General features: G+C 32.6%; 3 protein-coding genes across 4 annotated transcripts; 1 reads left to right on the forward strand and 2 right to left on the reverse strand.

Annotated features, from left to right (window-relative positions):
* Positions 1-3,794: 3,794 nt before the first annotated feature.
* On the reverse strand, positions 3,795-5,310 carry LOC107190311 (nuclear transcription factor Y subunit gamma). Of its 2 annotated transcripts, none has more exons than XM_015579105.1 (5): positions 5,149-5,310; positions 4,837-4,969; positions 4,297-4,764; positions 4,050-4,220; positions 3,795-3,981 (listed from the first exon to the last, which is right to left on the reverse strand). In XM_015579105.1, the coding sequence occupies exons 1-5, from the start codon at positions 5,169-5,171 to the stop codon at positions 3,808-3,810; spliced, it is 969 nt and encodes a 322-aa protein (XP_015434591.1). In that variant the 5' UTR covers positions 5,172-5,310; the 3' UTR covers positions 3,795-3,807. The 2 variants fall into 2 exon arrangements, with proteins under 2 accessions (XP_015434591.1, XP_015434599.1); XM_015579113.1 differs by having other exon boundaries at positions 5,145-5,310.
* A 536-nt stretch (positions 5,311-5,846) lies between these two features.
* LOC107190003 (transport and Golgi organization protein 1) lies at positions 5,847-13,262 on the forward strand. Its single transcript, XM_015578718.1, is given in 18 exon segments — positions 5,847-5,867; positions 5,870-6,008; positions 6,109-6,242; positions 6,451-8,443; positions 8,532-8,735; positions 8,836-8,915; positions 8,986-9,123; positions 9,209-9,325; positions 9,412-9,489; positions 9,604-9,828; positions 10,384-10,551; positions 10,665-10,887; positions 10,950-11,088; positions 11,166-11,255; positions 11,336-11,432; positions 11,495-11,618; positions 11,997-12,506; positions 13,178-13,262. Coding segments are annotated over 18 exon segments (4,539 nt in total). The 3' UTR covers positions 13,237-13,262.
* An 881-nt stretch (positions 13,263-14,143) lies between these two features.
* On the reverse strand, positions 14,144-16,113 carry LOC107190728 (syntaxin-5). The gene is made up of 5 exons (XM_015579598.1): positions 15,592-16,113; positions 14,929-15,185; positions 14,606-14,797; positions 14,410-14,531; positions 14,144-14,303 (listed from the first exon to the last, which is right to left on the reverse strand). The coding sequence occupies exons 1-5, from the start codon at positions 15,959-15,961 to the stop codon at positions 14,144-14,146; spliced, it is 1,101 nt and encodes a 366-aa protein (XP_015435084.1). The 5' UTR covers positions 15,962-16,113.
* Between the last annotated feature and the right edge of the window lie 1,079 nt (positions 16,114-17,192).

Here is a 17,192-nt window from a genome sequence, read left to right on the forward strand (position 1 = left end):
CGAATGCACAAACAGTCAATGGTGAGCAGCATCGAGACATGATAACCCAGTGTTTTGTGTCTAAAATGGATGGTATGGATTTCGAAGACATGTGGTTCCAACAGGACGGTGCCACTTGCCACGCATCACGTGAAACAATGGCATTATTGCACGAGACATTCCCTGGTCCTGTAATCTCCCGTTTGGGCCACCAGAATTGGCCGCCTAGATCGTGCGATTTAACGCCTTTGGACTTCTTTCTCTGGGATTTTTGAAGTTAAAAGTTTATGTCAACAAGCCCAAGACCACCCAAGCCTTGAAGGAGGAGATTAGACGCTGTATCACTTAGATCCAGCCATAAGTATGCCAAACCGTGATTGAAAATTTCGTCAAAAGAACGCAAATGTGCCAGCAAAGCCGAGGAGGGTATTTACAAGATGTGTTGTTCCATACATAATTCCCACACTGTATTTTATTTGGAATTTAAATTTTCTGCTCTTGTTGGGACACCCTTTATTATTTTGCTGAAGTATAAAAAATGCATTATAACATTAGACACCATATTATAGACGTCCACTACATGAGAAAGATACCAAAAAATTTCAGTGATTTAAAAAAAACTTCGCTTATTATAGAGCTATAAATCCTTCAATTTCATCAAATTTCAAAATGTTGTAGGGTCGAAGATTTAGACGTGAAAGAAGAAATAGTGGCGAAAAAAATATTAAGCAAATCTTTGAAATCCTTTTTCATAACTGAATTTAATATAATTTGAATTTAATAATGTGAATACAGAAACGAGTAACAGGCATCGTAAGATGTAAGAATCTTTAGATATACTACAGTTGTAGGTCAAAAATCGCGAAAAACTGCGATTTTCAAGATTTTTAACCGTTTGTATCTCATAACAACATTACCCGATTTCGATGAAATTTTCAGAATGCATGTAACTAATATAAATCTAAGTAATGTATTCGTTAAATTTTCATTACAATCTCAGATAAAAAAGTTGCAAAAAACGACCTTTACTATTTTCTTCGCGATTCCGACCAATTGCAACTTTTTCAACATTTTGTTAACACATCATTTAGTATACTAATCCTTCTAAGTTCACAAAGGAACTCAACTTACTTGGTCCAATTTTGAAAGAGTTGTTCTGTTTTAAAGGGTATACGTATACTTTTTTACCCACTATATGTATGTAAATACACTCTCCACTTTGTTACGGAGTAGCAGAAATGAAGAGCCAACCCTAACTCAGCAACATCGGGAAAAGGTGAAAGCGTCTTCTTTTTCGGCAGAAAAGGTGGTCTTTTGTTTCCTGTCGAACCGTACGTCTTCACGGTAAGATCCTGTTAAAGTAAGTGGACATATGTGTAGAAATCCTGCGGGTGAGTTCAGTCCCGGCTAAGTAAGCGAGATATCTCTCTCTTTCTGCGTGTATGTGTACGTGACGGTAGGGATCACACACACCAATACAACGAGAGAGATTCGCTGGGTAGGTATATACATATAAACGTATACTGCCGTATATGGGGTGTGCAAACTCGAAAGTGTCATTCTTGTTGCCGGTTGAATTTATTACTTTCGAAGGTCTACAGTTAAGGAGGCTAAACTTTTATTATTATACGACCTAGAAATCCCAGTTTAACGTAAGTAATAAAGCAATTGTCGACTCCCCGAGGAACCAATAAATTTAGCGAGTATTCATCAATCGTTTTCGCACCTCTGTGATTAATTTCATTTGTATTTGTGTGAAATTTTAATTCGCAAAAATTGTGTTTTTCTTCTCTCGTATTTATCTACTTGCGTAAATAGTCAAGACTAAAGTGATATATTTATCTTGCAATAGCGTTAAGGTTATTTGTTAATCATCGCATTCGGTGTAAGGAAAATTAGCATCATGCGAACCTGCAGACTACTGATCTTAATTATCTCATACGTTCATAAATCATTAACACTGTGACAAGCTAATTTTCAGACACCCTGTATACATATAACGCAGGCGCAGGCAGCTGTCACCTTACACCCATGGAGGAGGCATAGGCTGCGGCGGCCATTCTCAACTTATCTCTAGGATCTTTGTAAACATGTCGTGAAATCCGAGTATTCAAGCAGTGGCGTAGATCGAGAGGTGGAAGGACCCGTTGGAACCTCCTCGAAGTAGAAACTAAAATCTTCGACGAGTACATTCGAGACTGCAACATTGCTTGCGCATGGTTTCCTTGGCAATCAGGACCATGGTGGCAACGTCACTAAATGCAGTATACATAGTTCCGTGCTAATAAAAGGACTCGAAAGGTGCCACCACCTCCTTTTACCTCTTTCCTAATCTTTTAGCCGTCCTGCTTAAGACAAGCGTTTTTCAGTTACTTTTTTCTATTATAAAAATCTCTACACTAATTTAATAATTATGATTTATTTCATTACGTTTAAGTCACGGTATAAGCAATCCGACGAATTTTTATATGCTTTTTTAAAATTATTGCTCTATTGCTTAAAACTCCATTTGGGCAATAGTTTACAATTCGATCCGTATCTCCGATTTTCTTCAAACTTTAATAATGCATTATCTATGTAATATCTCATTTTAAAAAATCTCGCAAACAATTACAAGTACTTTTAATTACCAACTATAGATGGTTATTAGTACCCGTTTCTTTTAAATGAAACTAGCTATAACCAACTGTGATAAGTATAATGCTTTGAAAATAAACAATTAAACCCCTTTTTTTACTGTTTACACCTTATGTTCTTTCATTTAATCTGCATTTATAGTGACCTTTAGGTTAGCTTTCGGTTATAAATTTAAGTTAAAATTAAAGATACATACTTATAATTGTTTATATCATTTTGCCGTTTTAGAAAGCCCCTTTCAACATATTGAAGTTTGAAGAAAATCGGAGATACCGACCGAATTGTAAACTATTACTCTCGTTTGCAACATAGAATATGATTAATGTCAATCTACAATTTTTATGATTTTTTAATGTCAATACTAAGTACGCTTATAGTAGTTGTTACAATCATGGGATAGCCAAGAACAATTGACAGAAAACGTTGTTAATGTATAAACAATTTCCGTACAAGTAAATTCTTAAAAAAGTTTAATCGCGATTAGATGAGAACAGATTGTTTTCACATTTTTATACATTCCATTTATGAGATAATTTGTAATGTCATATTTTAATGATCAATCGAACTATCAGAAATTAACTCGATTTAACAATGAATCGTTAAATATCAATATATTTATTATTACGTGACGTTTCGAGACTGTTGAAGGCTTTGCGCTCAAGACTTGCCAGACAAGAACCGCAGCAACGTGAAACATAATACAAGTTGCACCAGCCAGTCCTAAGCTCAGCCATGCGAAACAGGCAGCGGCTAAGGAACGCGACGTACGAATCAGATTACATCTTGCGTTGCTGCTTATCTTTATTCTTCGCGTTACCTCGCTTCAATTCACTTCATTTCGCTTCAGTGACAACCCTTCGATTGGCATCTTATAACCGGCTCGCGATATGTACACGTCCTTCAAAACAGTTCTAAAAAGTATTCAATCTCTAGAAACCTTACTTTCTCCAGTAATTTTAAGTACGATTTTTCAACTAGGAAGTATCTATTAATTATATAAATAGTACATCTTTAATAGTCATATTCTAGTGTAACATGGGTAGAAGATACAAAAAAATACTTTTATCTTAGGAATAATTTAAAAAAATTTTATTTCTTACCATACAAGCTTATTTTTTTACTGTTTTATCCTATTTTTGTGTTTAGGATTATTTTTCTAAACATTAAACATTTCTTAAAATTAATTAACATTTAATCATTGTCAGCTCCGCTAGTTTGTAAAAAGACAGGTGCTTGAGCGCCTTGCGCTACTTGTATTAATTGGGGTTGAGCTTGTATAGGAGCAGTTTGAATTATGATCGGTTGATTACTTCCACCTTGTACTTGCATACGAATCATTTGTAGTTGTTGAGGTGTCAACTGTATCTGAAGTGAAAGATAAATGTAAGTAAAAATAAATAATTCTTATTAATTGTCATACTAAATATACATACAGGTATTTGCTGTATTTCTCCACTGGGTGTTACAATTTGTTGCACTATTTGTATACCTCCAGTTTGTGTAGTGGGTGTTTGTTGAGTCTGCTGTAGTTGTATAACTTGTCCTGAAGACTGTTGTGGACTTTGTACTGTTACTGTCTGTGTTGTATTTGCACTAGGACTTTCCTAAAATTCAAATAAAAAAATGTTTAAATTCAATATATTATTGGTGCATATTTGTTTATACAAAAAAATAATATACCTGCTCTACTGGACTACCTATATTGATTGTCTGAATCTGTCCAGTAGAAGGTTGTACAATTTGTATAGGCTGTGAGGTTGTATTACCACTTTGTACATTTTGATTAGCAGATACTTGTTGTTGTGCTAATTGGAAATAGTAATGTACTTGGTCTGAGTTCATAGATGTACGTACAGTACTTTCATTTTGTGCTTTACTTTGTTTCAATTCATCCCTAGGCACTATGTCAATAAGAAAATCAAACTGATCGTACTTAGTTATTGCCATTGCTATATCGTTTCGTTGAAGTGTACGTCTCTTATTATCTTCGGTATGAACCCATGCCCTTAGCGTCAATTCATGTATAAAAATTTCTGCTGCTTTAGAGAACAACATAGGAGCTTCAGCACTTATCATTTTCACATCACCATCTAGTTTCATTATTTTCTTTATCCTAGCCAATGGTAACGACTGTGTTTTCAAATCCATCTATAAACGTATAAAAGATTATATACCATGTTAAAATCATGAAATTTTCAAGATATTTGTTTACATACTTACAGTAGTAATTTTTTTAATTTCATCCGTGACCTTTGGCCAGAACTGAGCCAAAGCTTGTTGGGCCTCAGAACTACCAGGTGACGCAATTTGCAAATCTCCATTGGAATCTCCTTCGATTTCACTGTCTTGATTACTAAATAATTAATAATAATAATGAGTGATATAATTATAATGAAATGAAACATCATTCGTATAACTTATCTTATATTTTTGTAACTCATTTTCAGTGTGTTCCTCTAGTTTATTTAAATTGTACAACTTATTTAAAAATGTACATAACCTAACAGTAAAGAGGTAAATATTCTTACTTACGCATTCACAAAAAATACCGACATTTTTTGTGAGTTAATTTCGAAACCATATAAAACAAAATTTGTTAAATCCTAAATGTCATCTTGCAGCTCTTAGTTGACATCAATTAACTTACAAATGTTTTAGTTTATTCACTATCACTGAAATTCACAACAGGTTTATTGTTTGTCTCAGCAAATGTGCTGCCATCACTTGCATCACTCTATGTAATCAATTTTATCTTACTTTGAAGTTCAACATACTCATGAAAGGTGGCAATATAGTACACATTCATGTAGCGGATATTTAATTTTATTTTTAATTTATTTTTATAATTCTTACAGGAATTACTGAACTCTTTTCAGATAACAATTAATATTTAATAACTTTTTATTATTGTCAATGTATAATTTATACAAGTTATACAATGTCGGGACTCTTTGATATGTAAATATGTATTCAATTTTTCCATAAAATATTCTTGTTTGTAATATCACCGACGAAGTAAGTCGGTGGCACTGTCCGCATTGTTTTTTAGGTCCATGGATTTAGTCCATATTTAGTCCATGCCCGCGACTAGCGACAGCTTCACGCAGCTTCACGGGCTTTACAGGGCTTCACTGTTCCTATTCATGTTCATGTTTTCGATGTATCACTCAGTACCATCTCATAACTAATTACTTTATGGTTAAAATGTGCGTCTAAGGCTGTGTCATTACATGTTAGTAGTGATGTGGAACTTTGTAATAGTGGAAATATGACGAAACGAAATAGGATTATTAATATAGTGTTTCTACTTATTGCAATAATATTTACTGCAATACCACAAAGTTGGACCGCATTATCAAACAAACGATTATGTTATGACCCTGACTGTTCGGGTAATTGAAGCCATACTTTATCTTCAATATGTATCTAATTTACACCGCCGCATTCCTTTTTTAAATTCACTTAAGTTATTTAATGTTGTATTTTATGCAGAACTTATTTCGTTGGCCAGAACAAAGATCAATTATAGTCCAAATGAAGAAGGGTTATTAGGATTTAAAATTAATACGGAAGTCAAAGTTTACAGTAAAGAAGCAGGTAGCAGAACTGACTTATGGGGTGTAGAGGTATATTAGACTATTTAACAATTTGTTACCTTTGTATTCCAATCAATATTACTTAAATATCTATATGAATCTACTTACCTATTATATCAATTAAATTTAACTAAAATCATAAACATAATAAAAAATTATAGAACATTATGTATTTCAGTCAATATATTTTCTTGACTAAATGAATGTCAATTTAATGTCATGTATTTATTAATTATAGATAGATGGTAAACATGGATACGTATCGCAGTCTTTTTTGAAAGAATATAAAATCTTCCGTAAGAATTTGCAGCATGAAGTGCCTATTAAACCATTACCTAGTAGTAATAAACCTGCTGGGAAACTTCAGCCTAAGAAGATTAATGATAAGTCAGAATCTGTGACAGAGGTTGTCAAAATTTCAAATGTTCAGAGTAATGTTTTGAATTTGAAATCTGCAGAGGAACTGCCATATGATGTAACTCCTTCATATGAAATTATAGATGGAACAACATTGAATGTAGATCATAATGAATCTTCTATACAACCGAGTTTTGCAACAAAAGTTGTACAAACAGCAGTAGTGCCAAACAAGAAAGATGTAATTGTTAATTTAGAAACTGATTCAAATAGTGGGAAGGATAAAGGAACTATTTTTACAGAAGAAAAGTTATCAAAAGAAGTATTGAATAATAAAGTAGATGATAATGAACAAAATATTTCTCAGAAAGATGACATTAATGATTTTGTGGCTAGTTCTGAAGAAGTACTAGATTTACCAAAATTAAATGGAATAAAAATTCCACCAATCAACGCAAATATTAATTTCAAAAATGATCTTGGCAAGGTGAAACACACAATACAGACTGCAGAAAATGAAGTAGTTGCTGAAATACAAGATGTACAATCTTCAGAAAAACATAACACTAAAGAAAAAATAGAGAACAATATCTTGGATAGTAATGGAAAAGATGCAGCAGTCACTGTATTGAATAAATCTAATAATATTGATTTGGTTAAAACAGCCTCTATTAAGTCTTCTGAAACAGATAAACAGGTTGTTCAAACCGTTACTGAATTTAATACAGGAGATGGCCATTCTTTGAGCCATCCTACTGGATTAGAAACAGAACAAGCTGGATCAAAAGTGGACAATAAAGCTTTTGAAAATATTTCAACTCTTTCTTTGAAAAATACCACTGATTTAGAAACAGAAAAAGCTGAAGCAAAAGTGGACAATAAAGCTTCTGAAAACAGTTCAACTCTAACTTTGAAAAACATTACTGAATTAGAAACAGAACAAGCTGAAGCAAAAGGGGACAATGAAGATTCTGAAAACAGTTTGACTCTTTCTTTGAAAAATACTACTGAATTGGAAGCAGAACAAGTTGAAGCAAAAGGGGACAATAAAGCTTCTGAAAACAGTTTGACTCTTTCTTTGAAAAATACTACTGAATTGGAAACAGAACAAGCTGAAGCAAAAGTGGATAATAAAACTTCTGAAAACATTTCAACTCTTTCTTTGAAAAACACTACTGAATTAAAAACAGAACAAGCTGGATCAAAAGTGGATAATAAATCTTCTGAAAACAGTTCAATTCTTTCTAGTATCAGTGAACAGGTTTTACCTCTGTTAGTAGAATCAGACGTGAACCAGACCAAAGAATTGCCCTCTAATACGATTAAAGAAATTACAGATGAAGAAACTCCTAATGTCAGTTCAAAAAGTCTTTCTGAAAATGTTGAGATTAAAATAACTTCAGATATAAAAACAGTTGCAGTTGACTCTCAAAGTACGGAACTTGAAGAAAACAATAATGCTACTAGCGACATTAAGGATGAAGATACTAATAAAAGTGATCTTACAATAACTTCTGATCTAGTCACAGATTCAGAACATAGTGATACTTCTAACACTACTAGTACAGAAGATGTTACTAAGGCATTGCCTGAGAATATTGAAACAGATGTAAAACATGAAATGCAATATGATACTAATAAAGAAGTGAACAAAATGACAAGTGAAACAGCAAGTATAGGTAATGTTTTACAAAGTCATATAAATACACAAGTTAAAGATTTGAATAATAATTCCGATTATGCTGAAGTACATCATGTGTTAAATGATTCCAATCTACCTGAAACTGAAGAATCTAATCTAAATCCATCGGGATTACTGTATCCTACTGAAGACAGTATAATTCCAGAAAATGTAGCAAGCGTCAATGAATTTCGTAACAGAAATTTATTGAATATTAATACAGGGGAACAGAATGAAAATGGTACATATTTAACATTTAATACAAATTTTACGTCCAATAGAATATAAACTAAACCTAATTGTATGTTTATGTCAAGTAGAAAATTTAGCAGAAAATGAAAGTCATCATTTTATGAAAGAAGCTTTACCTGAACATGAAAATGATAAAAATGTACTGGATAAGCATTTGTATGAAAATTCAGATATTGTGGATAGTACATCTATAGAAGAAGAAATGTCAGAAAATATTCCGCATGAAGTACAAGGTATTGTATACAAAACATTGAAGTCCAATATTACTATCACATGTTATACTTAAAAATTGTTGTTTTTTCTTTTTACTAATTCTAGTTAATTTTTTGATAGTTTCTTCCCCAGAGGTCTGTGCAGCTGATAATTCTGAATGTTCTACTGCAGATGATGCTCGAAATTATTTTATGAAGAATGTAAATATGAATTATTTTTTTCAATGTTACATGTATAACCTACAGTTATTCATTTAATGTATAATTTCAGGATGAAGTTCCTGAAAACACTGAAAATGGTTTAATATTGGGTATAAATATAGGAAGCAATTACTGGATGACACTCATGTATTTAATTGTTACTGCTGCTGCAACACTTATATTTTCTTTAGGATATTATTATATTGAGGTATTAAATAAACACTCTGTTACAATTGTTCAGAGTATAAAGAAATTATGATAAGATCCGCAAAATATAATAAATACTTTTATAGAATATGAGAAGAGATGGACAATTGATAGCTAAAATCAATAAACTTGAAAAGGATTTACTTGTTTCTACAAAAGAAAGTTCAATGTTAATAGAAAATTTAAAAGTAACACAAGATAAGGTAGTACAAATTCCTGTGTTGTACTTTTATATTGTACAATGATTCTGTATTGATGAATTTTTGTTATTATAAAATGTATATTTTAGTTGACTTGTATAGAAGATGAATCATTCGGTTCCAATGAAATGGTCCTTTCTTTAAAAGCTGATTTAGTAGCTTCACAGGTAACAAATTTTAATTCATGCAATTGCATATTTTGAACAATAAGTAACGTATAGTTGGTTTACCTAAGCAAATTTTAAAAACACTTTCGTAAATATTCTACTAACTTCTTATAGAAAGCAAAAGCTGAATTGGAAGATCAAGTTGCTATGTTGGAAAAAGACTTAGAAAGTGCTACCGAAGCAGGATTAGAGCTAGAACGAATGTTGCGAGAAGTTCTTTCCTCGGATAATGAAGTGAACCCCATAGCTCAATCAGTGGAAGATCTACAAACAAGATTAAATGCTCAACAAACTGCAAATGAATCTTTGACAAATGCTCTTAATCTTAAAACTCAAGAGGTACGGATTTTATACATATTTGACTTATACAGGGTGTCTCAAAAAGATGGGATAATCCGCAACATGGATATTCCTCATGGAAATAGAAATCGAAAAATCCCTTACCGTTTTGTAATCTGAAGCTCCATTTACGAGATATTAGCAGTTAAATTTAAAAGAAGCAGAGGCCAGTGACTTGAATCATGCGCTTCTTGACTGTGTCTGCGCGTACGTGTTAGTTCTTCTAACTGCTATTATGTCGGAAAGGAAGCATCAGATTACAAAATAGTAAAGGACTTTACGAATTGTATTTGCATGAGGAATATCCAAGTTGCGGATTGTTCCATCTTTTTGGGACACCCTTATATTAAACATCTTTCTTTTTTCTAAACATAACCAATTTTTTAAATCGTAATGTTTCCAAATTTTTAACCTATGTTGTAAAAATTTCTTCGCAGCTTGAATTTGATAAACTTGAGGTTTGTAATTATATGTATACCATACATTTTTTAATGTTATAGTTAGAAAATTACATTGTGTATGCGACAATGTTGTGTAACATTAAATATTTTGCAGAATGAATCTTTATCAGCAGAGCTTGCGTCCTTTAGAAAGAAATATGAAGAACTTGAAGTTGAGCTGGTTCGAGTATCGGAAAATTTGAAACTTGAAGTGGATAGTAAGAATAATATTCAGCAAACGTTGACTGATAAGGTTCAGGAATTAGAAATAAAAATGAAGGAAGTAAGTGTACTATAAGCATCTAACTAATAGCATATATAAGAGATATTAATTTGTTGTATACAAGAATAATACACATAACAAACATTTTATTCTTAATCTATATTTATTTATAGATTTCTATGGAAAAAATAGCCTTACAGAAAGAACTGAAAAATAAAGAAGTAGAAGTGGTAGATCTTATCGATGTCATCAATCAACTGAATTCTAATAATTTAGATTTGGAAAAGCTATATGATGTATCTCGCATTAAAGCAGAAGCAACAATTTTGCTTGAAGAAAGGAATGAATTAAAAATACGATTAACTGAAGTTGAAGGCGCTCACAGTTTATTAGAAGGTAGTTTTACATACATATCTATGTGTATAAACGGTATTAAATGTATTGTTTTTAAACAACAGAACATATGAAAGTTATCAAAGAAGAAGTGTGTACCTTAAGCGAGCAATGCAAGGCAGCAGAAAAGGAGAAGAAAGATGCAGAAACACGTCTCGAGGTTTTATCAAATTTCTTTAAAGAGAAGGAGGCTCAAAGACAAAAGTACCAGAAAATTATTTCAATTGGTATAAATTAATTCAATGACACATTGCTATAGTTAAGACACCATGTTATTGCAGGGAAGAAGCTATTTGGTTGCAACAACAGGGTGAAGTTGTATCCACTGTAGAACGAATACAAACAATGCAAAATGAAGTGCAAAATTATAAGTGGGTATTGGTATATTAGTCATGATATGTATATTTCATATGACATTATTTTGTTATTTATGTTTATAATGAAATTTTAGGCAACAAATAGAAATGTTGAAACAGGAAATATTGGATCAAGAAAGAGAATATAAAAATCAAATTTCTCATCTTGAAACGAAAGCACACGAGCAATGGGTATGAATTTTCAATACCTTATCTTTAATCGTGATCTAACATCTAATCAATTTTATCTGCAGGTAATTGCACGTCAAGTTGAGCGTCGTCTAGAGGAGTCCAAAGTTGAAGCAGGACAATTGCGTAACAGGCTTACACTTATAGAAAAGAATATTAATGATGTAGATCCTGAAGTAAAATTACATCGTAAGTATTTGGTGCTATGTAGGAGTACATCTTACTTCCTTTTAATCTTATTTCAGTACCACAGTCTCTCTAAGTAACAAGTATTATTGAAATACGGTAGTAAACGGTAGTTGTACAGTTGTACGTGTTATTGTTTTACCAGTTGTTATTATCAAGTTAAATTCCGTAAATTATCGTACATTTTTTATTCGAGTATTAGTAGAATTCATAGGAGTAGTCATTGATTACTTTAGTTCTCGAGAATATATTTACAATCATGATTACCGGATATATTCAGGTCTACCTACTGTGGATGCATCTTCTTAAACGCCAAATCAATATTCATTCAGTAATGCTTAAGTGAAAACTTGTACATTGTTTACACTGATTTTCGAACAGGCCTGGAAGCAAACGGAGAGACGGCAACGTTGCCTCCATTATTCATAGGAGCAGAGTCGTCAAGTTCCCCTATAATGTTTTCTGGTTCCTCTGGTGTTCCTCTTCCGCCGCCGCCTTCCTATTTACACGCATTATTTCCTCCGTATTTACCACCCCCGTTACCAAATGCGTCTAGTGTACCACCATACGAAATTAGTCAACGACCACCACCGTTGGGTGGACGGTTATCTTCACCCCCACCTATGCCTCTACATCCTCCTGCTTCTAGCAGGTATGATAACACAGGTTCCCCACCACCAATGTCCCCACACTTACATCCGTCTTTTAATCACAGAATACCACCACCCCCATTTGGTAGTGATCATATTCATTCCCCTCCCCCGCCTCCTCCTGGTTCAGTATTACCAGCGCACCTTGGATCAACGCATTCATGGGGGGAAGAATCACTGCCGCCCCCACGGAGCTCTGGTTTTCATCCACCACAACGAGAACGAGTACGAAATCACAAAGGTTTGTGTACGACATAACTACAAGCAACAACGAACAACTGACGCACCCCACTAATGGTTGATTTCAATTCCGCATGAAATGATTTTTATTCTCTTTTTTTGTCATTATTATTCTCTTCCTTTTTTTGTTGTGCATGCAAGGACGCAAGCGATTCTCTAAAGTGAGACAATTTTGGAGTACCATGGAAGGAAATAATTGCAAATAGATATGGTACATCAGGTTGAACAATTTTGAAAGTGATTTTGTTTAGCTTGTTTTTCGTACACAATTACATATGTATAATATTGCAATCGAATTATGTGCAAATAAATTTATTGAAATAATCGTAGTGAACATGTATTATGGACACATAAATGTTCATAGAAAATAGTGATGTAACGAAACGGTTTAAAAAAATGTAGTGTGTTGTAATCGGCACGATTCGGTGAATACAGTTCTTTTTTAGTGGATTTCAATCTTACGCTTTTGCTGTTTATAAAGATTACACGGGTTAGTAATAAATTTGTCAAAAAAATCCACTATGGTTCAATTTGTAGCCATTGTTACTATAATTCTTTACTATTATGTTGAAGAAAAAATTATTGTCCCATTTTTCATTATTGTGTCCTTTAACCCTGCAAATACGGAATAGAGAGATTTACAAGGTTTAAATAATATATTATTGTTCCCAGGTTCCTTACATTCTTCAGGAGAGTCACTGGACAAGTCGCATCATAGTAGTAAAGTTTAACTTGTTTATTTTGTTACAAATTTCATCACACACTAAATTTTATACTGTAGAAATCTAGTACTCAATTCTGTACATCTTCATTAAATAATTAACAGTGATGTAGGATATGTTGAAATTAATAGAACGTTCACCACCGTTTCTTATTTGGTGATGTAAAAGATTTTATAAATTATTTGTCAAATGTGATAAGTGCATACTTAGTCAAAACAAATATATATGTACATCTATCAAAATGTCATCACTGTTTTACTAAAAAAAAAGAATGAAATGCTAATTGTACATATACATTTGAGTATTGTTTAAGGATATATTGAAGCATGTAGAACAGATTGTAAAAATGTTTCTTTACATAATTAAGTATAATTCTTTGTTCAAATGTACATCTTATATGTTACTATGGTTTATTAATTTTGTTATTATCAATTTTACGCTTTGTTCAAGTGTAAAACGTCAATGTTTTGCTATTTTATTGGGCGGAAAATAAATTCTAATACGAATTTAGGCTAAATGCAATTTTAAAAAATTGAAATAAATCGTAATTTATTATGACATTACCTTTTATAATTCAATGCACTGAACCTATCCTTACGTGTATACGTATTCTACAAAAATTACCATGTATTGAAAATAATACATTTATTACCCAGTTTCCTTTTTACATTTTACAGACAACAATGTAGCTTGAAGTCTACATTGGTGTATCTTTTTAATAATTAATACTTACAATATTCACAATTCAACAAAGAGGTGAAGGAATGCAATGAATATATTATTATTCTATAGCTAATGAATCATAATTTTATAAAAATTTATCTTACTTTTCGATTATCTTGTATCACAAGAACGGATATGGATGTTCAACTACAAAGTTGCGCAAAGAAATATGCATAATAATATAACAATTACTTTATGCCAAAAACACTACAAAAAATATAAAGAAAAATATGAGAACTGCAAATATTTTTATCATGAGCCACCTGTTGTTGGTTACCGATTGGAAATATTTTAATATTTCTGCATGTGCTGCTTCCACGTTCAGTTCAGTATCTTCAATATTACTATCTATCCTGGAATTTGATCAAATCTCATGAATTTTGTAAAATTTAAAAAAGTTAATTTCAACGAATATAGCAAGTATTATTAAATCCTTTGCAATGAAAGTATTATTTTTACCTTTCCACCATTTCTTCCTGCTCTTTAACCATGTGCGCTAATTGCTGGAAAATTCCACCAAGTTCAACAATAGTTGATTCTATACTTTGCATTGTCTCTGCTCTCGATTGAATATAGGCATCCTAACAAACGAATTCCTTTAATATTATTGCAATACATTTAAAGTATTATATCTTTTAAAAAACGTGTTGCTTACAGTGTCATCGTTAATTGCTTGTTGCAACGACAACTGTCCCATTGCTGGTTCTAAATCTATAGCTACAGATGTGGGAGAATCTCGTTCTTGGAACAAAAGTGAACCTTGTTTACCTGCAACGCTTGGAGGTAACATAGTAGATACAGAGCCCTGAGTAAATTGTTGTCGTCTACTTTGCTCCTCTCTCATATTCTACACATAAAATATGTATAAAGGAAATTTATTCAAGGTATTATTTATTCAAGGAATTTATTCAAATATTTTGTTTCCTTGAAATGTACTACTGTTTGTAATTTTATAAAATTTTTACTTTTTTTACGTACCTCTGAACGTACTTCTAATACACTTTTGAAATGATTTGACATATTTGCTAGTTTTGATTGTAAGGCCATAACAATTGAAGACGAATGTGAAGCCATATGATGACTTTGAGTTGCACCATATCCTTCTCGTTGCTTTTTTCCAAGTTCTTGTAGCTTTCCTATTTGATGATTTAAACTTTTTAAGTCTGTTTTTATGATGTTTGTTAATTCATCAATTTCAATTTGTCTGTCATTAAATATTGACTTCCTTTTTGCCACTAAAACAATTAAGGCAATGAATGAATAATATCCTTCTCTACATTCAGTCTTATTATAACATTTTGCAAAGTAATAATATTTATCAATTACTATTATGTATACTTTCTTTATCTTTAGAATGAAATACATATGATATGTATAATTTCGTATGGATTGAATTTTGAAAATTAACAATGCAGAAAATTCAGACAATAGAACTCTATAAAATCAGTTTTAACTGAAACAATACACGTAATTTTTTCATGTTTGGAAAAATTTTCAAGGTACGGAATGTGTTCATCTTATCGTATAGTTTACGTTGCAACATTTTGTTTGCAATCTTATACATGTGACAGTATACAATATGTTATTAAGAGTTTGTATACAACACGAGAAAACGATATTTGGTATTTATTGTGATCTTACATAGAGCAAGCTTTTCTAATTTTGTGTATGTGCTTGCTATATTCTTTCCAATATTCTTTGCTATCATCATGAAATTTGAATAGCTTTGAAGCTGGCGTGCTCGACGAGGATTCTGCATAACCGCCGCTCGTGCAGCGGTTCTGCTCTGCATCGTACGGATGGCATTAATGAATTCATTGGTCCTGTCGCGCGACGTCATTGTCCCTGGTACGGTGCTCGGTTGCTTTTTTTCGTTCTCCGTTAAATTACACCCTTCACTTTCATTGTTTTTCCTCTGACTTATGGTGCTGCCCTGCCAGGGACTGTTTGAGGTTGTGATCACGAAATCATGGTTTACCTCCGAGCCAACGTGTCGTCTACGTGCTGGCATCGCATTCTCAATTTCTACACGTATTTACGATTTTACAGTTCCAAAAGTAGTACTCTTGTATCTCTTTCACCTTGTATGCTTTTTAGCAAACGTGTCAGCAGATTGAAAGAATGTCCACATGACAGCTCGGATCTCGGATACCTATATATCGTACAGTGATTTTCGTCCATTTATCCTTGGCAACGTCATGTAACAAGTTCTACATTTCCCTAAGTAAAATGTTACTAGGTTTACAAGTAGCAACCATACACCTCTGTGAAGTTAGCCGGACAACTTTAACTTTTTAACGTTTCATTATACTCAATCGATTGGTGGTTGTTTGGTGGTCATTGATGGAGTAATTAGAACATTTGGTGCTCACGCTTTCTTTTGTAATTAAGTGATCGAAATTGGACCGTGAAGTTAACCGAAAATTTTTTTTTCGCCGGATCAGTTTTTTAAATGCTCAATCGATGCGTAATCATTTGGTGGTCATTGGTGGCCCAATTACAATATTTGGTGGTACTTAGTTTCTATAAAACACGAAAAAAACGATGTAGTCATCTCGCATTTCAGGATAGAGGTGTACCAACGCACGTTTAAAGTCGATAAAACAAATATTTCTGGTTGGATTGTCTTTTCGGATGAATCAAACGATGTAGAAAGGTGTGCTAATGATTAGTAATCTAATTGAAACATTTGGTGGTCAGTAATTAAAGCAGAATATATGAAACCTGGGATTGGTTGAGAAGTGAATACAGGAAGGAATATTGAAATACATTTTGGTGGATAAAACTTATATTTCTTAACCGTTCCATTTATATCATTGTTCTGTGAACATGTTCATACTTCCAGCATATTCCAATCAAAGAATTTACAGAATAAGGAAAAGGAATCTAAAGTAATTTTCAGTAGTTCCATACATCTTTATCTCGAATAATTTTCTAAAACATTCAAAGTACTAGACATTTTTACACTTTGAATCTCATATCGATTTCTAAAATAATCCTAGTTCGATGTAATATAGAACGTGGTTTTATGAGATAGATTCGAAGTTCGCAGCCATTAGCTCGATATTGTCTTCAGTTTACAGTACTTTACCGATGATAATACCGATTGCCCAGGCCTCACCACGAGGAGGTTGCTGCGAGTGGAGGCCCAAAGCAGGTAGATGGAATCACAAGTTCTACATCTACCCACCTTTCACAATAAACCTTATAAATAACTTAAATTTTAACTATGTAATACTATC

The sequence above is a fragment of the Dufourea novaeangliae genome, unplaced genomic scaffold (assembly GCF_001272555.1).
Source record: "Dufourea novaeangliae isolate 0120121106 unplaced genomic scaffold, ASM127255v1 scaffold11, whole genome shotgun sequence".
NCBI lineage: Eukaryota > Metazoa > Arthropoda > Insecta > Hymenoptera > Halictidae > Dufourea > Dufourea novaeangliae.

Bases quoted from the DNA above. Each gene is read 5' to 3' on its own strand.
- LOC107190311 (XM_015579105.1), bottom strand. From the start codon at position 5,171: ATGTCGGTATTTTTTGTGAATGC. The intron at 4,970-5,148 runs GTAAGTAAGAAT...TTAATTATTTAG, and splicing joins TCGGTATTTTTTGTGAATGC to TAATCAAGACAGTGAAATCG. The intron at 4,765-4,836 runs GTAAGTATGTAA...ATACGTTTATAG, and splicing joins AAATTAAAAAAATTACTACT to ATGGATTTGAAAACACAGTC.
- LOC107190728 (XM_015579598.1), bottom strand. From the start codon at position 15,961: ATGCCAGCACGTAGACGACACGTTGGCTCGGAGGTAAACCATGATTTC. The intron at 15,186-15,591 runs GTAAGATCACAA...TAATTGTTTTAG, and splicing joins ATTAGAAAAGCTTGCTCTAT to TGGCAAAAAGGAAGTCAATA. The intron at 14,798-14,928 runs GTACGTAAAAAA...TTTTATGTGTAG, and splicing joins TATTAGAAGTACGTTCAGAG to AATATGAGAGAGGAGCAAAG.